The sequence below is a fragment of the Pinus tabuliformis genome, chromosome 7 (assembly GCF_031772625.1).
Source record: "Pinus tabuliformis cultivar Carrire ecotype Pingquan chromosome 7, CPIR1, whole genome shotgun sequence".
Classification (NCBI taxonomy): domain Eukaryota; kingdom Viridiplantae; phylum Streptophyta; class Pinopsida; order Pinales; family Pinaceae; genus Pinus; species Pinus tabuliformis.
The window spans coordinates 1,678,769,884-1,678,794,289 of record NC_142293.1 but is presented as its reverse complement, the minus strand read 5'-3'; the positions used below and the strand labels follow the sequence as shown (position 1 = coordinate 1,678,794,289).

At 39.2% G+C, this 24,406-nt stretch overlaps 1 protein-coding gene across 1 annotated transcript in view; it reads right to left on the bottom strand.

The window, feature by feature from the left end:
* The window catches only part of LOC149254903 (uncharacterized), a 233,874-nt gene that overhangs the window by 31,062 nt on the left and 178,406 nt on the right, over positions 1–24,406 (bottom strand). Inside the window, exon 7 of the mRNA XM_089457142.1 lies at positions 11,803–11,827. Coding sequence (XP_089313268.1) covers positions 11,803–11,827 — 25 coding nt within the window. The remainder of the gene's footprint in view (positions 1–11,802; positions 11,828–24,406) is intronic.

The following is a 24,406-nucleotide window of genomic DNA, read 5'->3' as shown; positions in this document are numbered from 1 at the left end:
TATTATTGTGCCCTTACATTATTATTGTTATGTCGGCTCTGATTATGTTATAACCCCTTAGACTCCTATATATAGAAAGGAGGTCTTTTCATTTGTATCATCGAAGAATTGTTCATTTATGTAATGTAAAGGAGGTTGCCCCCTCGAAGAGGCTGAATTCTAAGGCGTTAATCTATCTTTTCTATCTTTTCTTGAGCTGGTTTCATAACACAACCCATCCAAGCAATCTTCAAACCTGAGACCGGTCGTCATTCCTGTCCAACTAATTAAACCCTGCCAAAAACAATTTTCCTTGATGAAGAAGATACTCTCGCTCCTCCTCACACTGTTTACTAATTTTCTTCATCTCCCCACGCAACAAAATATTGTTGTCTCCGTAACTGCTAATGCTTTCCTACTATTGGCTCGGCCCCCTCACGCTGCTTCAATCATGCAGCTCCACTTGGTCCACTCTGCGGTTGACTACATGCACCCCCTACGTCAACCTACACGTCCTCTCATTCCTTGGTTCTTGTGGCTGACCTGGAGCCTGCATGCTTTGGCAACAAACTCTGACTGCTAGAGTCTTTTGCACAAGACCTTTTCCCGTGTGTTGGATGGGCCTATCTCTTTAGTTGTAATTGTGTTCACCTGTCCTAACTCTCAAAAACTTGGACATTGCTTGACCCCTCCTCATCGTGAATTCTACTTCCAATTCAGGATGGTCGATTACTTGCCCATGTTGCCTCCAACTGCGATCTGAAATTTCTTGGCGACAACTTTCACACCATGTCTAGTAGCTGGCAACTCTATGTGCTTTTGTGTCCTACTATGCCCTTGTTGACCACCTAACAACCCCCCACGATTGTTGTTTTCCCCAGCCTCAACTACCTCGCTAGCTTGTTGTTTCGTGCGGCTGGTGACCGACGAGTCTCCCCACACCCCAATCTCTTGCACAAGTTGTCTTTTGGGTCCCTAACTCTGCACAACCTACCCTTTGCATACAACTCATGACTTCCCTATGCGCTACCAGGCTAGTTCGGCTCCTCGACTCCCACAACCATGTCCTTGTTGTCAGCTCTCATCTGCCTACATCCTCGGCCTACAGCTCTTGTTAACAGCTCAATCAATGGTTGGTTGGTTGGTGCTTTTCCTCGCCCTGCCACACCTCAACACGACTCTTCCTTCATGCCCTCAACGGCCCTGTCCTCAAATCCTGACATCCTCTACATGCAACCAAGCAGCTGGCAACTGATCCGAATTGGATCCATAGAAAGACTATCGAGAACCATGACTGAATCAAGTCAAACAAATCTCTAAAGAAATCCAAAACAGTATCAAAAACACCCTGAACCAATGGCCATGGCAGCCGACATGGAACGATGAGGACCTCGGTCAAAGCGCGCTGACCGAGGCCCATGGAGACTACGCAGGAGGCCAAAGTAGCCCCTGGGAGCCCCAGAATGGGAAAAGGAAGAGGTTTTTGATGCGCGATTAGCGCTTAGCGCTAATCGCGCATTGCTAGGCGAACAGGGCCCTGAAGGGGAAGCCCGAGCACTCGGTCACATTGGGAGCCAGGAAACCGCGGGCAGAAAAAGCGAAAAACGCTAACGTACGAAGGCGGGACCCGCGCACTGGAAAACCAGCGGTATTGATCGGGGTGCCCTTGAACGGTAAGAGGTTTTGGATAGGAGCAGAGCGATTCCATACACCGATCGACGCGTGGCAGGCAGAGGTGAGAGAAAACCGTCGTTGATCGCGCGCTATCGGTCAAGCAAGTCAACCACACGAAACGTGCGTCTGGCGTCGGATCTGGAGGGCCTAGATCGGACGGCTGAGATTGCACCCGATGGAAAGAAGTGGAATCGACAGGGAATTAAGCCGCGTTCTAAAGGGATTTGGAATCCGTTTGACCGCCACGATGGAGGAAGAACGCATCCACGGCGTAACTGAAGAAACGAACCGACGAAGCATGTTAGCGCCATTTAGAGGAGGGCAAGTGGCCACTCCCTGAGCGTTCATGATGACGCCTAAGGCAGGGAACTCCAAGTGCAGCGGCAGAAGGTGAATCAGCACAGGAGGAAGAGGAACCGAACAGGCATAGGGATCGAATGGCTAAATTCGTGAACAGAGACAGTCGAATTAGTTAGATTTCGAGTCAGAATTGAGAAGAGTCCAAGCGACCAAGAGAGACAGTGAACAGTGAACCCTGAGAGGAGGACTGAACACAGAGAACAATAAAGCTAAGCAGAAGAGACAGAGGGCCGAGCTGACCAGAGGCAACATCGAGCACTAGAGAGCTTGAAGATTCAAGCCTTCCCATAGAGGAATCTGTCCGGACTGAGCATCACATTTGGCTCTTTCCACTGTAGACCAAGAGGTCACAGAGCTGGTAGGAAGAAGAAGAGTCTGTGTACTCCAAGTGGCTTGGGGAATCCAAGAACCACCCTGCCAAGCAAAATCTGCTTCAGGAGAACTCATATTGAGTCCCTGTATTGTAATTTCTCTGCTGAAAGACACAATAAAACAAGGCCACCATTGAAGCTGGACCGGAGACGTAGCCCTGGAGAATAGGGTGAACTCCTTATTAAAATTGCTTGTGTCTTTATGATTGCTTACTGTATTTCTCTGTTGTCTTTCCATTTTATTGTCTGTGTATTGGCAATTTGATCGATCCGTTGTTTCAATAACACAAAACACACACCAGCACATGAGTCTGTAATACCTTAGTTTAATAAATCTTTAACTGATGGCACTCATAGGGTGAATATCAGATCAGCAACTAGGTGGTTTGATCCTTTGGCAGTCAAACAACATCTGCACTCTATTGGCTTGGCAGTTGTCGACTACTGCAGTGGCTGAGTGGACCATTAAGCCTTTCAAGCACACACGGCCCCACTGCAACCCCCCCCCCCCTCCTTTTTCTAAATTGTGCCTTCTAAAAAAAATCTTTGTTTGTTCGGCCAATTTACGTTGGCCACTCAAAAGAATTTCTACTTGTATGATCATTGTTGAATCTGGCCCTGGTGATCCAGTATGAACCTGGCATCTGTGATTCCAAGATCGATTTTCTTCAAAGTTCCAACTCTAATACCATGTTAGATTTCCTTGAACTCGACACCTAGTATTTAATTCCTAGCAAAAGGCTTAATGAATAACCCATCCAAGCAATCTTCAAAAACCTTAATCCTATTCTATTTTGTTCCATCATAGAAACCCTAGCCTTTGGTCTCTAGGGTTTGTAGGTAGTCTAGGGAGAAATAACAATCCCTAATGAGGGTAGAATTGGATTTGAGATTCAAACCCTAGAGTTGATGTTTTGAAAGGTAACATCATGAAACTTAGGGTTTGGATTTGGAAACCCTAGGAATTTTTCCTCTCTAAAGATTCCATAGATTAATGAAATTGTCTTCATGCTTTCGTACTTGTATATTTTGCTTGGTGGTACTTGTCAGTAAATGTTGCAAGTACTTAATAAGTAAGATATGATGATCTTATGAAGAGTATGATGAATAAAGACTTGGTAATCAAGTTAGATCCTTGGGCACTCTGACAAAAGTAGACTCATATGGAGATGGATCATGAAGATGCTATCATTGTCACAAGATGGAACACTATAAGAACCAATGTCTTGAAAATCTGAAGAACAAAGAAGAGAGAAAGAGACCAAGCTATAGTTGCAGTTGATGAAGCTCCACCAAAGAAGACCAAAACAGAGGACTCTGAAGTCAAAGACTTATTTTATTAAGTCTTTAGGGATATTATCCCTTGTATATCCTTTGCTTATAGTATAAGTTATTGTTTTTAGGTCTTGTAAAGTTTCTCTTATGTTTAACTCTAGGATCAATTTTTCTTTTTGATTTCTAGGGTTTATAGATCTAATATGTTTTGTTAAAAAGTTCTTGAGTTATTTTGACAAGTTGAAGAAATCCCTCACAAAACCAGATTGATGCAAGATTACGAGGGAGTGTTATGAATAAAATATTCATAGAAAATATTGATTAAATAATAATAAAAATAATAATATTAATAATAAATTAAATTAATTAATGACTAATAATTATGAAGGGCAAGGGTCAAAAGTTGTGACCATTCACCTTTGTGGCTAGTCAATGCCTATATAGAAACATGAAAGGTTGTAATCACCATTCATATTTTAATCAATAATACAATTACTATTTACTCTTACATATAGAATCTACACCCAGTTACATTCCTACGTACTAGTTTCTTCTTTACAATGGTATCAAAGCTTAGCAACCTTCCTACCTGCAACACTGTCAATCCACCATTGTCTTCTTTTTGCTAAATACATTCCATAGGTCGCATGTTCAACACATCCACATCTGTCAATCTTCTCTGTCGCTGTCTTATCCTATCATGCCCCCTCTCTCGTCCACGTTCCTTTCACCATGTGTTCTTTCCCTGTATCATCCTCGCCTATCCCTTATACATTTTCCTTGTTGCAAGCCTTCCGACCATCATGCTTCCTGCTGACATTTCTCGACCACCCGTTGTTGCTCCTTGCCAACTGCTACACCTCGACCAAGTCGTCCTGTCTCCCCTATCCTGTTGACCTTTGACCACCGTTGCCAAGTCGTTTTCCTTCTATCGGAACATCGACCACACATATACTGTCGACCTCATTGTGTTGCTACAGCTTTTTCTCGCCATTGGTCCGCTCTCGTCTGATGTCTACAAAAAAATTGTTCATCTCAAGCAAAAAGCATCTATAAGCGAATACACCCACAAATGGGAAGTATTAGCTACAAGACAAAGAGGATTTACTAATGAACAACTACTTAAAATGTATATTTGTGGATTTAAGGAGTATATCCGTGCAGAATTGAAGTTGTACAAGCCCAAAACTATTGAAGAAGCCAGACTTGCTGCAAAACGTATTGAACAAAAACATAAGTTCAAAATGTCATCATTCAAGGAAGACGAAGACCAACAACAATACTCACGTAAAAAGGAGTCAAATAAATGTAGGTATTGTGGAGACAAATGGATGTCAAGACACAGATGTCTTAACAAGAAATTATACACTTATGAAGTTGAGAAAGAGCCAAATAGCTCAAGTAATGAATCAGAAGGAAGGTAAAAAAGAAAAATAATTGTCACAAATGCAGAGAAAATTGGACACCGGGGCATAAATGTGAAGACACGTCCTTATGCTACTATAAAATAGTAGATGGAAAGCAAGTTGAAGTACAAGAACCTGATGAAGAAATCGTTATCACACACAATGAAGATTTAGATCCTAAGGAACCCTCATTAGCTGCAATCTCATGTGTCCAACAAAATCAGGATGAAGGAAGCAATTTTTCAAAAGATCAAAAACAACAAGTAACTGCAAAATACATTCCACCACACCTTCGAAAACAGAGAAACCAGTCTTTGAAAGAGAAGAACATTAAGCTTACAACACCACCAACAAACATGACAAGAAGGTTGCGACCTAAAACCCTGAAGCTTAAGGGAATCATAAGAAGCAGGAATGTCAATATACTTGTAGATTTTGGTAGCACTCATAATTGTATAAACATTGATCTTGCTAAACAACTTGATCTTTGTGTATGCCCAATCAAGGATTTGACCATGATTGTCGCTACTAGGCAAAAGTTCGAAGAGATAGGACAATGTCATAAGGTTTCAATTCAGATACAAGAACTAGAACTACATACAAATTTATTTGCCCTACTGCTCAAAGAAATGGATATAGTGCTAGGAGCAAAATGGCTAATACAATTAGGAAACTATACTACAAACCTAGAAGAACAATTCATGGATTTTAACTGGCAAGGACGACATTATAAATTATACGGTGTTATCACTTCTAGCTTCAAGGAAAGTGCAAATACACAAGGACTTCACCAGCTCACAAGACACAAACAAAGTCAAAACAAAAGATGCCATTCCATAGCAATGTGTTCAACTAGAGAAAACCCTTCCTGTTATGTTTTGAGGACAAAGCATCTCTAAAGGGGTTGGCAATGTTATGAATAAAATATTCATTAAAAAAATATATTAATTAAATAATATTTAAATAATAATAAATTAAATTAATTAATGATTATTAATTATGAAGGGCAAGAGTCAAAAGTTGTGACCATTCACCTTCGTGGTCAATCAATGCCTATATAGGCACACCGCCACGAAAGATTGTAATCACCAATCATATTTTAATCAATAATACAATTATTATTTACTCTTACAGAATCTACACATAATTACATTCCTGCATATTGGTTTCTTCTTTATAGTGAATAAAATATTCATAAAAGGGAGCTTCCACCTTTTCACAAAAGATAAGTATTCCTTATTATTTCATTATTTCTTTCTTGTGTCTTTGTTGTTTTGATCTTCATGCACTTATGTTTTGGTAGTTGCTTGATGATAAGAAGATAAAAGAAGTTAATAAGATTGCTATGAAATCACAAATAATTATCAAGATAAGAAAATATTTCTGCCTCTCTGATTTTCCAACAGAATGCTCTTCGACCCAAGCATCATCAAGTCCACCACAAGCCTCCATGTTGACAATCAAGTGATTTGATGCTATGTAGGTCTCAACACTTTCCTCCTAAATGCCCCAACACTCCTCCAAATTGGTCCTCCCAACAAACCAACCAAACCCTTCATGTGTGCCTCATGAAGAATGTCACCATGTAACATAGGAAACCAACCTCCAAAGGAAGTACACCACATAATCATCAAATCACGGTATAGCAATTCCATGTATGTATGGTCACTAAGATACAAACTAGGATAGGCATCACACCATGCACTCCAACTCACATGAAGCAAATCAAAGCATGGTGTAAACACTTTCGGAGTAAACTATCTTCAATCATTAGGTTCATTTTGCATTTGAAACTTTCTATGAGGTGTTCCATTAAGTTCATCTTTATACATTTTCTATATATGTGTGCATGTGAGTGTGTAATATTATATTAACTTTCAATTGAAATATAACATAAAATGCTAAGAAATCAACATCAATGAACATAAAAACTGTTATGATGGACATGGAAACTACAAGGATAGATTAGAAGCGTGAGTTGCTACAAGAGGTTATGAGCCTGAATTGTGGACCTGGTCAATGCCATGAGGTTCGACAAACCTCAAAAAAACTTTAGGTTCGTGAAATTTCAAACCTCAAGTGTAGTAAAACTCCAAATGTATAAAAGAGAATCCACCATAAAACTTCCAAGATAAACCCTAAAATGCCATAGATACCCAAGACATTCAACATAAACAACATAATAACATAGGGAGAAGAACCCCTAAGGTAGGGCAACACCAACAAATACTCCTTATGGAAGGAATCACTTCACAAACCATGCTTCCCACAAGACAATACAATCCAATATGCCCCCAATATGATAATACTCATATTTATACTTTCTCATGAGTATTTCTAGGGGCATATGCCAAAAATCCCTTATTATTATATTGTTTCCTTTTAATTACATAGTGGGCCTATTCCATTATTATGCCCACATTACATTCATTATCCTTTTGGGTTCCTCCCTAGGTACCCCATATTATCCTCCTTAGGTACATTACATCAAGGTTGAAGTTCAACAAACCTTGTGACACAGGTTAAGGCTTCAAATTGACAAATGCATACATAAATGCATTACCATAACATTTCACGCAGGACCTCAAAATATGATGTGAAGGTTATAGAAAGCATGGTAATTGAAACTTGTATAAAGGAAACCATTTCCAAAGAGAAAAATATGACAGCCTTTGTGCGACCAAAGGAAATTTGGGCTATGCAGTGACATGCGACTCATTATTGACCCAAGAGGTATCTAACATGTCAAGTTTGCTTGGGCCATGGGGAAAAAGACATAGTATCTTGAAGCATCATCATTACTAAAGCATTTTTCTTTAGACAAATATCAAAATATCAAGTTATAATATAGAGAATCCCACTTAGCCCAATGGGCTAGCTAAAGTGGTTGAGTGCTTTGAATTTCATGCAAGAGGTCTTTGCATTAAACCCCCAAGCTTGCTACTTTTGTCTTGTGCCTCACTCAATGTGTCTATTGACTTAGGCACAACAATCAACATTGACAAGTTTACAATGGGTACCATTCATAGAATTCAAGGAAGTGATTGGAGGTTTCCCTGCAAAGTTTTCCTTCGAGAAAAAATATAGAGAATCCCAAGACTATCAAACACTTGAGGTATTTCAAAGGTGTAAATTCATATTAAATTTTTTGTCGAGCATATTGAATCTATTCAAGTCTCTCCTAATTATAATAAGGAGGTGGATTATCCAAAAAATCAAGGGGCATTATGTAAATAGGGTCAAATCTTCTTAATTTTTTAATGATAATGGGTCAAATTATAAGAAATGAGATAATCACTGACCAGTCACTATTGTGAACCTTGCTTCCATGACAATGCATGATAATCAAAATTCAAGGGGGCATTTGGCCACAACAAATGCTTATGGTTAGTTAACAAGTTGTTATTCAATCATTCTTTCCCTAGCTTGGCTTCAAGTTTATTTAGAGGGTTAATCAAACTCTGCAATTCCATTATGCTCCTAGCCCTTTTTTCAACAAGGGCTATCTTGTCTTAGCACTACCTTCTATGGCTTCACATAATCATTACTCTTAGCTAGCATCCTTTGGGAGGACACTTAGTAATTCCACAAGAATATCAAAGACCCAAGGACCTATTTTCATGTTCAAGTATAAAGAAAATTCAATTTGCACAGCAAAGAGGCATTACGTGAGCTAAGAAGCAAGATTTGTGTGAAACGATCTGTAAGAGTTGAACTAATTTAAAGAGCCATTTCGGAAACTATAAAGATTCACTGAAACTGTAAAGATTGTAAAGGAGTTTTAAAGAGCCATCTATCCTGAACAGAGTATGAAACCTTATGAACCTGTTCTAAATTTATACAAAAGTTCGTATATCTAATTGATTGATTCGATGAGAAGTACTTACCTGGTCTGCTGCGGATGAAGATGCTTCAGAACTTCTCCAGATCGCTTCCGTTACCAAAAGACTGAAACCACCCAGCCAAACCGAGTACAACCTAGATACTCAGTCCAGTATGCTTCTCAATAGATGCAAACTATTCCCCCGTGCCCAGAAACTTCAGAACAAGCAAGGCTCAATTGTTCCTAATGATAAACTCTGTGTACCAATTTTCCTCCTATTTTTCCTCCTCTTGCCTCCAACTGTCCCTTCCTTCTTATAAGTCTCCATTTATCAACTTTCTCCATCTCTGTGTCCAAATTATGATACTTGTCGATTTTTATAAACAAAATCATTTTATTTGAATATCTTAATTTGAAATAAAGTTTATTTATTTATTTTAATGATTTAATTTTAAGTTATTTAATTTTTGATTTTTAATTTAATTAATTTTATTTAATTTCATAAATTTTAATTTACTATAAGTGGGTCATTACACGATCTACCTAGACGCTTGCCTCAACAAGTAATCAGTTGTGCAAAGCGACCATCGACATCGCTTGTACAAGCTAAAATTTTATTTGGAAAGGATGGAGGAATATAAACACTAAATGCTTTAACAAAAAAAATATTGTAAATGCAATTGCAAAGAGAGAAACTAGATTATCAAACATGTTACCCCTCATATTGCATGAGGATTGCAAATGTGATTCTTACCATGCAATTTAAAGATTTGCAGGATGGTACAATGGTTGTAACCTCCAAATAGGTTTGATTATGGAATTTGGTGGAAGTTGCTTTAGTTATGCTTCATGTTATTTTCAGTTTGGAGGCATTCCTCATGGATCAATGTTGGGGAGACCATATAGTCATGTTCTAATCACTACTTTCACTTCATTGTTTCATAGTTAGTTAATGTCTTAGTTGTTGGTGTCCTCTAGCATAGTGGTGTATTTGCCTAGTTATTTCCTAGGATCATTTATATTTTGTCACATTTCCATCATTGTACCTAGGTAATCTGTATAATTCATCGCATCTTCACTCTTTTCCTAGGTCGAATCCACATTACACTTAGATTTCATCACATTTTAGTGCCCTCACCTCTTTCACTAGGTATTTATATTATTCCATTTAGAACTTGTTATGGAGGATTCTACAAGAGGAGCAATTAAATGTTGGAGGACCACATGTGCATTTACTTGGTCTTCATTATACTTTTGGACCTTCTTGGAGGGTGCACTTGTATTTGGAAGAATATTTTATTTAAAAAGGATAACTACCTTGGCACATTCTCCTAGGAGGCATCTTCCTCTCGAGGTATTTTATTGTTTTCCTTGGCCAAAAAAAAGGTGGTCGAGGCACTCCTTCCTAGGGTGCACCTCCTTAACAACATATTTTATTCTATTACATGGTCAAACGGGCTACTTTTGAGAACAACCTCGTCATAAGGCTTGTACACCTGGCACTCATTCACTTATCTTGGAGATCACCCTCCCTCGGATACATGGAATTCATATCATTTTATTTTGAGGTGGTTATGGTTTAGATTTCTTCAAGAGTGCTTTGCACATGAAGACAACAATTGGCACTTTGCATGCAACTTGCATGAGCTTGGAGCTTCAAGAAGATGGCATGTGGCATTGGATTTATTTAGCATCTTTTATTTAGTATTATGTACATGCATTTTTATTTTTGGAGAGCCCACTTATGCATTATTGTACTATTTTATAGCATTTTCCTTAGAGAAAAAAAAAATTGATGAGGAAAATATTGTTTTATTAAACCTATACAAGGGTTTGCTTTCTCCCTCTTTTGTCATGTTGGATTTGGGGCTAGAGTTGGAGCTTAGATGAACACTTGTCAAATTTAATTCGCAGATCAAACAAATATGGAGTAGAGCACGCCCTACACATCAAACTACCTCCCAAATCTAGAGGAGCAACCAGAGATCCATCCACCCCCGGATCATGCAATAGGGCTCCTCAATGGTTCTAGAAGACTCTAAAAACGAGCTAGTGCCGAATTCGCCCCCCTCGCCCTTGACCATTAGACTCGGGAGACCTTGACATCATCGGCCTCATTGTCTGATCTCCCTCTCTCACTCTCTCTCTCTTGATAGGTTCTTGGGTTGGGTTGTCCACCTTTCTAGTGTTGGACAAACTCACTTAGTGTTTGAATCATTGTACCTTTGTCATGGTTTTATACATATGTTCTAATATTATACTTATGTAAATTTCTTTCTTTGTATTAATTTTGGCATTTTCTAGGAGTTGTGCTGGCAACTTGGCACTCCCATATTTTATTCATATCAGTTGTACTCTTCAGTCCCATTGACCTACTTTTTGAGTCATTTGTCAAACTAAAACAAAATTGTGTTATCTTAATTGCCTTATTATGTCGCCAATGCAATATTATTCGTGAAAGCATGTTTTCTCTACTACTCTTGGATGAATGTACATATATTCTAATCTTGATAATCATAATCTCAACAAGTATTGGATTTTATCTACTCTAGTAATATTCTTTGTTATATTTCTTCAGTTTAGAACAGCAAGGATATGGAAGCTTTAATAGTCATTTCTTCACATTAGGATAGTCTCCCATTAAGCCTTGATGTGACCACATTTGCACAATTTGCTGGAATTTACCTTTCATTTCACCTGGTGATTCATTGCCTAAAATTCTAGCAATCCTATTCTAGGGAAGTCCCCCTTGTGCCGAAGGAGAGTCAGCCTAAAGTGTAAAGAAGGCTGCTGAGGTGACATAGGCTTCCCTCTTTAGATGCCCATAGGCTAGCAATGCTCTTTTAGAATTTAACTTTGAAGTATTAGTTTGTGAGGTAACAAAAAGTATTGATAGAAGAAGTGGGCAGCGTACCTCTTCTTCAGTTTGCTCCAACAACCTATAAACAAAAGGGGAAAAAGTGGATGTTATATTTCATGTCACAACAAAAGGATATTCCCATCACAGAAAAAAATGTCCTATATTTTACTCTAGCAAGGTACAGATAAATTTGTACAGCCAAAGCATTTTAAGATAACCATATCGTTTGAGAAGGGCTAAAGCCATTGCAATGAAGCAGATTGGCAGAAGAACGATCCACAACAACCCAATCTATTTACAATTAATTTTCAGAATCTTGTGTCAAAAAATAACATTAGAAAGCACACCTTGCAAAGAGTCAAAAATAATTCTCAACATAAATACTGCTGAAGTTTGTATTTGATAAAATGCTTCAAATGTTGTTTTTGCAAAACTTATTAAAGAGGATTATGAAATTATAATGACAAAATGCATTAAATAAAGATCTAACCATAATCCTTGACATACTGAAAGATTAACTATGCTCGTCATAGAATTTAAGTTATGGTGTAATGTTCAATACTTTATAGCAAATAATTATAAGCATATTTAATTGGGGGCCAAATAAATGTTTCCATTTGAAGGAATAACCTTATAAGGCTCCAAGGCATTGACAAACAGCACCAAACCGCTTCACAATATGAACATATTGATAAATAGGATCTTCTGGACAAAATCCTTTTCATCAAATTCAAGAAAACATTACAGGATCGACACAGAGATATCTTTAAACATTCATGTCAAACAGGTCAAAGCTTGTAAACACACAAAATTACTTTTGCTCACAATCCACTGTGATACCAAGGAAACCATTGTTTTCGACAACCTGGAGAAACACTAATGAGCCAAAGAAAACAAAATTGTATTAAAACAACTAGCTTTACAGCTAACCAAGTTCAGGATACTGCCATAATAGAGTTAGGATAACATCTTTTGATCTTGTTGAAGACTACAATGCTCTGACTCAACAAAAGAAATGGTTCAACTTGATTGTAAAGATAATGATTGTCCCACGCAAACAAATGCATATTTCTTCTAACTAACGAAAAACACTCTCCTTATGCTCTGAGAAAATAAAGATTCTTCCCCAAGAAAATCATCCAGAAAAAGCTTAGCCAAGGCACACATCCTGAGCTGAGAATAAATCAAGTAAACACTAGAAATAGAGCACTCAGACATTCTTGATTTCTTCCAGGCAGTGATGTCATACACAGTCCAAATCTTCTGCGAGGTCTTCCTCGAGACAGTTATCTATTATAAGTTTTCTCCACTAGGCCTTGGATGTTAGGGGAGCTAGCCCTAGCAGATTCTGATATGCTAGTTTTTTGGGTAGTCCAGATTTGAGCTCTTTGGCCACTCCAGACTTTGGATTCTCACACATTGTACGTCCCTCTTTCATGTTAATTTTTCAATGTTCTATGCTGTAACAATCACTTTAGCAAATTCTTCTTTCAATGCTATCACTTTTCCAATTTCTTTTCAATCATTCAATAACAGTAGGCAATTGTAGACAGAAAAGTAAAACAAATGCACAGTAGAAGACAGCCAAGATCAATAGAGACACAGAGATTGGTCAAAGATCAGGGAAAAACCCCACAAGGGGGAAAACCTAACCAGATTCTTCTCTATTAGATGATCATCAAATGTTCAGCAGAGAGATACATAGTCCAAGCTATGTCACAAGGTTCGTCGAACTTTGACCTTGAGGTTCGAATTTTGCCGAACCTTCAAAAAGTTTTGAGGTTTAGTGACCTCATCGAACCTCATAGCCATTGACCAAGTACATAAATCAAAACTCATAACTTCATGTCACAACTCAAACTTGTAATTTATCCCAATGTTGTTAAAAGCGCGAGCGGGATTTAATCGGCGCCGGGAAAAAAGCGGAAAAAATCGTTAAAAGCGGGAAAAAAGCGTTTGGCACAAAAATATTCATTTTTTTTCATTTTTTTCAATTTTTTTAATATCTAAACCATCTACAACATAAAATAAATACATTGACACATAAATATGATAAAAAAACTAATATATAAGATGTTTAATATCATTTCTAGCGCTAAAATCACACATAACATTGAATCATGTCCTGAATAGTAAGTCCTGAGTCCCAACTTAGCCTCAAAATATCAACAAAAAATATGATAATGTATCTCATCATGTCATAATGTCATATACAATAAAATGAAAGTCTAATCCTATTGATTTCCTCTGCCCCTCTTGCGAGAAAATGGCACAACTTTCTGTTTCCCTCTAGATGTAGAAGCTGGTGCCTGTGCTGGTGGAAATGGCAGTGGAGTCTGACGTGCTCTAGAAGCTGAAGAACTAGTAGTAGCAGCTACAGGAGGCTGAGGTGGACGGAGACCACGTCCTCTACTGGTGGTAGTGGTAGCCCGGGTAGGCGGTGTCACCTCCTCCTCCTGCTCCTCCTCCTCCACCTGCTCCTCCTCCTGCTCCTGCTCCTCCTGCTCCTCCTCCTCCCCCTCCTCCTCCCCCTCATCCTGCACTAACCAATCATCAGTGGGATCCATGAGAGGCCTCTCGGTCTCAACCCTCCATTCAGCAGTGGTGTCAATCCCATCCAATGAGATGGCTTCCGTATCAGGTGTCTTCTCTAGTTGTCTCACCCACAATCGAAGATTGTAGTAGACATAGACCATGTCATTAAGTCTATGGGACTCCAACCTGTACAAAGTTCATGAAATAATAATTAATAATTAATATTATAAAAAAAATATTGTTTAAAACTTTAATGAATTCAAAAATTTATTTGGAAATTTGCAATATTTTAAATGTTTAAGTGTTAACCTATTGCGCTTCTTGTTGTGTATTTTTTCAAATACACTCCAATTGCGCTCACATCCCGAGGAGCTGCATGTTTGGCTGAGGATGCGTACGGCAAGCTTTTGCAAAAGGGGTACTCTAACACCATACATCTTCCACCATGCGTCTACAACAAAATTACAAATAAAATTTTAAATAAACATAAGAAAAAAATGGAATTTGAAGAGACAATGAAATTTGAAACAAAGTTACAAAGTACAAACTAAAAAATACCTGGCATTTTAATCGTCCTATCAATGACAGCCATCTCAAAGCCAAATGTGCCACCTGACAACTTATATTGCTCAATTTGTCTAGAGATCTCCATACGTTCTTCTGGAGATCTCACCATCTTCTGGACACAGGTTAATAATCCTTCCACGACCTCAACATCAAAATTAAACCCACATGCATAAGAAAATGCAGGGTTCAGGAAAAGCCCAGCAGCATGAATGGGACGATGGAGTGTGTTGTTCCATCGCTCATCAATGACTTCCCATAGAAGGAGTTGTCTCTGAAACCCATCATCTCCCTTATCATCATAGTAGGACCGAATGGCTTCTTTGGCCCTGTCCATGGCTTCATACAAATAGCCCATTGCGGGCTTCTCACCATCAACCAACCGAAGAACCTTTACCAAAGGTTCTGTAACAGCGCACACCTCCTGCACTCCCGCCCAGAAGTCTTCCTGGTATGAAACTAGTCTGCAGACGGCCTCTCCTTCTGGTTTGCGGCTCATTGACGAAGCACGCCACTCCTCTGAAAGAAACATTCTCTTCAAATCCCACATAGAATTCAAGAGGGATTGAAGAGATATGAAACTCGTCGCAAACCGTGTAATGGCGGGGCACACCAACTCTTTGTTGTTGGTGCATTTTCTCATCAAGCTAAGCACAGATGTGTGATTGTAAATAAATTTTGTGATGCTTTTTGATGAGTCAACAACCTCTTTGACAAAGGGAATTTTCCCTATGTCCTCTAACATCAAATCAATACAATGGGCAGCACAAGGTGTCCAAAATAAAGTAGGATGCCTGTCCATAAGCATTCTACCAGCAGCAACATAATTTGCAACATTGTCCGTTATGACTTGGACAACATTTTCTGCACCCACCTCCAAAATAAACACATCCAGCAAATCACATAAAGTTCTTGCATCTTTGATTTGATGAGTTGCATCAATAGATTTGATAAACATAGTCCCCTTGGGACAACTAACCAAGAAGTTTATAAGGGTTCTCCCCTTTTGGTCAGTCCAACCATCTGACATAACAGTGCATCCTGTTTGTGCCCATGATGCCCTAAAATCCTCCAATCTTTGGGTGCAGTCACGCTTTTCATCTTGAAGAAGCCGGCCTCTGAAATCATGAAGAGAAGGGATTTTGTACCCCGGGCCAACACTGGCAATAGCATCAACAGTAGGTTGGAAAAATGGATTATTCCTTATAATGCTGAAAGGAATATCACTCCAGAGGAGAAATTTTGTCATCAACTTGTCAGCTTGTTCTTTTTCAGTTCTTTTTAGCATTGAACCAATAGTTGGTTGTGAACCAGGTGTGGTTCGAGGAACAAAATATGATGATGCAGCTACCGGATTGACTGACGCTACAGTAGAACCAGTGCCACTTGGCCCACTTCCTTCAGCTGACCTTTTTAGTTGCCTTTTGAGTTCTTCTTTGGCCTCTCTAGTGTGCTCTAATTCTCCCAATGCTCTCATGGCTTTTTGGATAATTTCAGCAGTTGTATTTAGACAGGGCCCCACATCATGTCCAGGGATTTGTGCAAGGTGGAACTTCAACCTGTACACCCCCCCGAATATTTCCTTTCCACACAACTTGCAATACAAGTTTTGTCTATCATTCGGAGTTTTAGGGTCACCATATTCCCAGAAAGGATCCAATTTCCTTGGCATGTTTGTTTTTGAATTTTGAATTTGCAAACCTATGGAAAAATAAGGATTAGGAAATAGGAATTTAGGATTACATAATACAAATTACAATTTAGCATTTACAAAATTACAAGTTAATTATTTCCAAAATCCCAATTTCTAAACCCAAGTTACCCAACCAAATGCCAATGGCAAATGCCAAAAAACAATGAAAATTCAAAAAAAATAAACAATGTTTAAAAAAAATGAGAAAATAAAAATAAAAAATTGGTTCTCATAGTCATAACAAATTACCCATCCCAAATCAATGAAAAATTACAAAAAATTCTTGAAAAACAATGTAAAACAAAGTTTTTATAGAAGCAAAACAAAAAAAAATTAATCTACATACCTTTTTTATGGACAAATTGGTGATCTTGTCTTGGATTTCTCCTAAAACCACTTGGATTCGCTCCCAAATTCGACGGAAACCCTTCAGCTCCTCTCCCTCACCTCTTCTTCTCCTCCTCCGCGCGCAGACAGCATAATGAAATTAAAAAAATCGTTTTTTGCCTATTAAAAGCCCGCTGCCCCGACAGCCTGCGATTTTTTCCTTAAAAATCGCGATTTTTTCGAAAAAATCGCGATTTTTTCAAAAAAACGCGATTTTTTCCGAAAAAATCGGTATAAAAAAAAGGCGCGATTTTTTGGTATAAAAATCGCGATTTAATCGGGAAAGGTAAAAAATCGCGATTTTCCGATAAAATCGCGATTTTATCGCGATTTTAACAACACTGGTTTATCCTTGCAGTTTCCATGTCTGTGATAGCATTTTTATGTTTACTGATGTTGATTTCTTACTATTTTATCCTATAATTCATTTTATATATATATATATATATGGACGAACCTAATGGCGAACCTCATCCGAATCTCTTCAAAAAGTTTGAACTCAAACCGAACCTAATCATTGCCAAACCCGAACTCGAACACAAACCATGTGACATTGAGTCCAAGTACATCAACAATTTGTCAAGAATCAAAGCCTTGACCAACCAAGTCAACTATCCAATATCCAATCAAATGTGAGCAATATAGGCAAATCTGGTCAAACAACAATTTTGCAATTTTCTGTCGAAGTCTACAGAAGTCAATGCAACCGTAACAAGTCCTTGGTCAATGGTCAGATCAAGTCCAAAAGATTCAGTCAACCAGTCAAAGAATGCAGCCTCCTTCCCTCAGTCAAACTTGGTCAAAACAGTCACAAAATTCTTCCCACAAAATTTCTGGTCAAAGTCAAAGTCAACCTGAGGAAACCCTAGCTGTACTTTTGCAGTCAACACTGGTCAAGGTGCATAGAAAGTTTCAGTCAACTTGGCCTCCCACACAGATCCAAAAACTATTCAAACAAAGTCAAATCCCCTCAAGTCAACACAGGTCAAACCATCACAAAACAAAAGTCAAACTCGGTCAAATCAGATTGCCTCCCTCTCCTTCGAACGTGCGAACTCAGACCCTACAATTTTAGAGTAGATAGAACCAATAGACGGTGACTAAGTGAGATGATGAGATGCCTCCAAGTGATGTGACCTTAGGTGTATTTATGTGGATTTGGTGGACGAATTTTCTCTTCCAAGCCGACCGGCGACTTGTACTTTTGAGGGTGACTTGGACCAATATTAAAAATAATATTTTCCCATGTGCAAATTAAATTTTTCCAAGGGCTAGAGGGGTCTCCTTAGGGTTTGTAGGGCTTCTCCAAGGAGGGAATTTCTCCCTCAACTGCCAAATTTCAACACTCCCTCTCAACTAGGGAGGAATTTTCTATTGCATCATAAGTCTTATCTCAGATGTTTTGTCATCATCATCATCGTTGTATAATATCATATCTTGTTTGTGCTCAAGTTTGCTCATTTATTGAACATTCTCGATCTAAAGAAGAAGAATCATCATAAGGGAGATTAATCTGCCACCCTATATCCAATGACAATAGGCGAGATACCACTTACCATGTGAAGTAAGGATCACTCACATGATACATCCTATTCTCCGTTGATCTTCCCACCTTGACCCTCAAGAGTCAAGTGGTAGAACACCTTCACCTAAACGCCAGATACAACTTACCATAAATGGCAAGGATCAGCCATATCTCAAATCTCCTCACCCATTGGCCAGATGGGTGGTAATCCCAACAAGTCTGACTTTGGGTAGGATGCATACTAGGATACGTTCATTCATGTTTCGAATTTCACAATATGCACCAAATACAACTTACTATAAGTACTAAGGATCAACCATGCCTCCGGACTAGATACAACGTGCCACAAGTGGCAAGGATCAGCCATCCCTCAAAGGGGAGTAGGGGGACAAATACAACTTGTCACTAGTGACAAGGATCAGACTCTCCCTAGCAACCTCAACCCCAGGCGCTCTTCAGGCTCCATTCCCACCCTGGGAACTCAAACAATGGGAAAGAGCATAGCTCAGTGTTCTCGATCAACCATGACCCTTTTCTGGAAGGGTCACCTCCACCAGTCCAAGTTGCTCTCTGAAGACCAAGAACTTCTCTTGCGGCAAAAACTATTTAGATCCAAAAACTATTCAAACAAAGTCAAATCTCCTCAAGTCAACACAGGTCAAACCATCACAAAACAAAAGTCAAACTCGGTCAAATTAGATTGCCTCCCTCTCCTTCGCACGTGTGAACTCAGACCCTGCAATTTTAGAGTAGATAGAACCAATAGACGGTGATTGAGTGAGATGATGAGATGCCTCCAAGTGATGTGACTTTGGTGTATTTATGTGGATTTGGTGGACAAATTTCCTCTTCCAAGCCGACTTGTACTTTTGAGGGTGACTTGGACCAATATTAAAAATAATATTTTCCCATGTGCAAATTAAATTTTTCCAAGTGCTAGAGGGGTCTCCTTAGGGTTTGTAGGGGTTCTCAGAGAAGGGAATTTCTCCCTCAACTGCCAAATTTCAACACACCCTCTCAACTAGGGAGGAATTTTCGGCTGCATCATAAGTCTTATCTCAGATGTTTCGCCATCATCATCATCGTTGTATAATATCATATCTTGTTTGTGCTTAAGTCTACTCATCTATTGAACATTCTCAATCTAAAGAAGAAGAATCATCATAAGGGAGATTAATCTACCACCCTATATCCAATAACAATAGAGGAGATACCACTTACCATGTGAGGTACGGATCATTCACATGATACATCCTATTCTCCGTTGATCTTCTCACCTTGACCCTCAAGAGTCAAGTGGTAGAACACCTTCATCTAAATGCCAGATACAACTTACCATAAATGGCAAGGATCGGCCATATCTCAAATCTCCTCACCCATTGGCCAGATGGGTGGCAATCCCAACAAGCCCAACTTTGGGTAGGATGCATACTAGGATACATTCATTCAAGTTTCGGATTTCACAATACGCGCCAAATACAACTTACAATAAGTACTAAGGATCAGCCATGCCTCGGGACTAAATGCAACTTGCCACAAGTGGCAAGGATCATCCATCCCTCAAAGGGGAGTAGGGGACAGATACAACTTGTCACTAGTGACAAGGATCAGACTCTCCCTAGCACCCTCAACCCCAGGAGCTCTTTAGGCTCCATTCCCACCCTGGGAGCTCAAACAAGGGGAAAGAGCATAGCTCATTTTTCTCGATCAGTCGTGACCCTTTTCCGGAAGGGTCACCTCCACTAGTCCAAGTTGCTCTCTGAAGACCAAGAACTTCTCTTGCAACAAAGGCTTGGTAAGTATGTCTGCTATCTTCTCATCTGTTGAAATGTGATGGAGTCTTATGGCTCCTCTCCGCACCATATCCCGAATATAGTGGTATTTGATCTCAATGTGCTTGGCCTGTTGTGGAACATGGGATTCTCTGAAAGCCGGATCCCCCTCTTGTTGTCGTAATATATCACAGTCGTATCTAGAACTTGCTCAAACAACTCTCCAAAGAGCTTCATCAACCATACTGCCTCATAGCTAGCCATGCTAGCAGCAATATATTCAGCCTCAACCATGCTAAGAGCAACGGACTTCTGCTTCCTGCTCATCTAAGATATCATGGCAGAACCCAGGCTAAAACAACACCTTGATGTGCTCTTCCTGTCAACAACATTTTTGGCCCAATCATCATCAGTGTATCCATGAAGTCTCACATCTCCGATAGTATATCTCAATACAAGACTAATAGTCCCATGTAGGTATCTCAACACATGCTTAGCAGCAACCCAATGCTCATGAAGAGGCTCTGTCATAAATTGACTCAAAGTGTTGACAACAAAGCATATGTTGTTGAAGAATCTAGGGCAGATTGAATTAATGAGATTCTTCTTATCATGATAACTATTTGTGAGGCATTTATTCTTTAGATTATTAGCAAAATCTTTTGCTTATTATAATTAGTGTGCGTATTTATTACTTCAACAAATAGTTATCAAAGCAAAGAGACAAGAGCACAAGATATGGCATTCTGCCAGGGCCAAAACCTCTCCCTCTTGGAGAGGAAAACCCGCACAAAATTCTTCTTATAGAGATTCCAATTGATGAACACCAAGACCATGACCCTTGACTGACTGAGCCACTCCAAGACCAAGACACCAATCCTCTTCTTGCATTGTTGTGATTGTCATCATCACTGCACTTTTTCTGAGATCATCACTGTGTCTACACCACCGAGATCTTGACTGTTGTTGCATCTCGAGACAGAGTATGCTCAACATATACTTCTTCTTTGAGATTGCCATGTAGAAACGAGGTCTTCACATCCATTTGAAGAAGTCTCCATCCATGGCTAGCAGCAAGAGCAATGATAGATCAAATGGTATTGTAGTGGGTAACCGATGCAAAAATGTTATCATAGTCCTCTCCCTCTTTCTGGGAGAATCCTCTAGCCACAAATCTTGCCCTATATTTCTTGATACTTCCATCTGCACCATGCTTAATCTTGTACAACCATTTAGAAGTCACAACAGACTTTCCTTTGGGTCTCAGAACCACTTCCCATACATCATTCTTCATGATAGATTCATATTCTTCGGCCATAGCATCCTTCCATACTTGTTCTTTCACAGCTTCTTCAAAAGTGTGTGGTTCAACCTATATAATGTTGCTAATTGCTACAACATATCCTTGATATCAGCATGGCTTCTTACTTTCCCTGAAGGTTCCTCTTGCAGCAGCATGTCTCTCAACATCTTGTAAAGTGTCATGAAGCCATAGTGGTCTCTTCCTGGCGGGAGGATCACATAGAGGGGGATCCAAGGGGTCCATGGGTTCCATGAGATCACCAACAACATTAGTGTCTAGCTCAACATAAGAGAATCTTCTTGTACATCCATGGCATCATCCCTTCTTCGAACATTGGCAAGGGGAGGAGCGTCCCTTACTTACCCAAGGGTAGCATCTTCATCAAATGTCACATCCCTACTAAACTCTATAATCCTTTGACCAATTACATATATTCCATAAGCTTTAGAATTTTCACAATAACTAACAAAAGTACCTTTCTTTCCTAAATCTTCCAACTTGTTCCTCTTGTCCTTTGGCACATGAAAGTAGACATAGCAGCCAAAGATCCTCAAATGTCCACAATCGGGCTTTATACTTGAGAAAACTTCTTCAGGAGTCTTGTCACCCGTGGCTTGATGAGGAGTCATATTTTGAACATAGATAGCAGTGTTTGAGCTTCTCCCCATAGAATCTTCAGTAGCCTTTGATCTTGCAACATAGCTCTAGTTGCTTCCATGATAGTCCTATTCTTCCTTTCAACTACACCATTTTGCTCTGGGTTGTAAGGTGCGATGGTGTCCTTCTTGATTCTAGCTTTCTTGCAAAAGTCAATGAACTCATTTGAAATGAATTCTCCTCCATTATCAGACCTGAAGACTTTATTCTTCTTTCTTGTTTGATATTCTATCAACGCCTTGAAGTCCCTGAACATCTCAAATGCTTTGTCCTTATGCTTTAAGAAGAAAATCCATGTCTTGTGGAAGAAGTCACCCACAAAAATTATATAGTGCAAGTAGCCACCAAGAGAGATCATTGGCATGGGTCCACATAAATCAGAATGTATTAGTTGAAGTATTCCATTTGTCTTGCTTCTGCTTGAAGGGAATGGTCCCTTCACCTTCTTTCCACTCGCACATCCCGAACAAACTCCATCATGATTTATTTGAACCACAGGCATTATAGAAACCATCTTTCTCACCTTAGGCAAGGCTTCGTAATGAAGGTGTGCAAATCTCCAATGCCACAGTTCACGTTGATGATTACTATCATAAACCAATGCTCAGATCGGTCTTCCATTGACTTTATAAAGGCCTTTGATTCTTGATCCCAAAGTTAAGGCATCCCTCAAGCAAGATTCCATTGGCCAAGTAAGAACCTTTTCTTTTATGAAGGCAATTCTCATTCCTCTGTCCTCTAAGGCAGATATCAACACAAGATTCTTTCAATCCCGGTACAGATAGAACATCCTGTAGATGTATAGTTTGACTATAATTCAAATGAAGTGAAAAATAACCAAACCCCTTCACAAGATAACTAGAATTGTCCCCAAGAATGATCTTCAAATTTGTCTCCCTCTCAACCAAGTTTGAGAGGACTTCACGATAACCAATGAAGTGTCTATAGGCCCCACTATCCACTAGCCAACTATCAAACAAATCTAGAGAGGAACTAGAAAGAGCGGAAATAAGAAAATATTCGGATTGAGTAGCAGCTGCATTATTATCATTCCTTGATCGCTTTTTAGGATGGTGACCTTCTTCATGGGGAGCAAGAGCTTCTCTTCCTCTTTTATTGGACCTGCTATTGTTATAGCCACAGTTGTTGTTGTGGGACCTTGGAGCATTTCTCTTTTCTGGACAATCTTGGGCATAGTGACCATGCTTGTGGCTATTGTAGCATTGAATTTTTGATACATCCCTTCTAGGTCTTCTATTAGAGTCCTTAGATTATGGAGTAGGCTTTCTTGAATTTGATGGTCCTCCTCTTTCTCTCTTCTTCTTGGCTTGAGCAACAAATACAATAGGTTCTCCTTCTTCATGCTTTTGAATTCTCCCTCTAGATATCATCCTGGTCTCCTCTTGAGTGCACTTGCCCAATAGCTCATCAAATGAAGGAAACATGCTATTATTGCTAATGGTGGTAATAAATGTCTCCCAAATTGGAGGAAGACCTCCAAGTGCAGTTAGTACCAGTTCTCTATCAGATGTAATTCCTCTAGCAGACAACAGTTGATCCTTGAGTTGAGATATCCTCATGAAGTATGATTGAATGGTCTCCCCCTTGTTCATTTTGATGTCCTTGAGTTGATTCTTCAAGGAAAGAATATGGTTCAAGTTGTTGACTTCATACATCCCAACCAACTTATCATACATTTCCTTAGACTTCTTCAACTTTGCAACATAAGTGATCAATGATCTTTCAACGAATAAATAATGATTTTCTTAACTTTGACCTCACCTTTCTTGTACTTCGACTTGACAACAGCAGAAGCATTCTTCGAAGGCTCAGGTACCTTTCCTTCAACATATTTCAAAACATCACCCTCCTCTAAAGTCAAATCAACCCTAGCTCTCCAAACAGCATAGTTAGATAAGTCATTCAGCTTCTCTTTTATCTTGAAGTATGAGGTAGACATCTTGACCAAGTCAAAAGTTCTTCAGCCGCAGATAAGATATCTTTAGAGGGTGATTGCTCTTGTCTCCTTGGGCTTGTCTTCACCTTAGCTCTGATACCATGTTAATTTTTCAATGTTCTACGCTATAACAATTAGTTTAGCAAATTCTTTTTTCAATAGCAATCGCTTTTCCAATTTCTTTTCAATCATTCAATAACAATAAGCAATTGTATATAGAACAGTAAACCATATGCACAATAGAAGACAGCCAAGGTCAATAGCG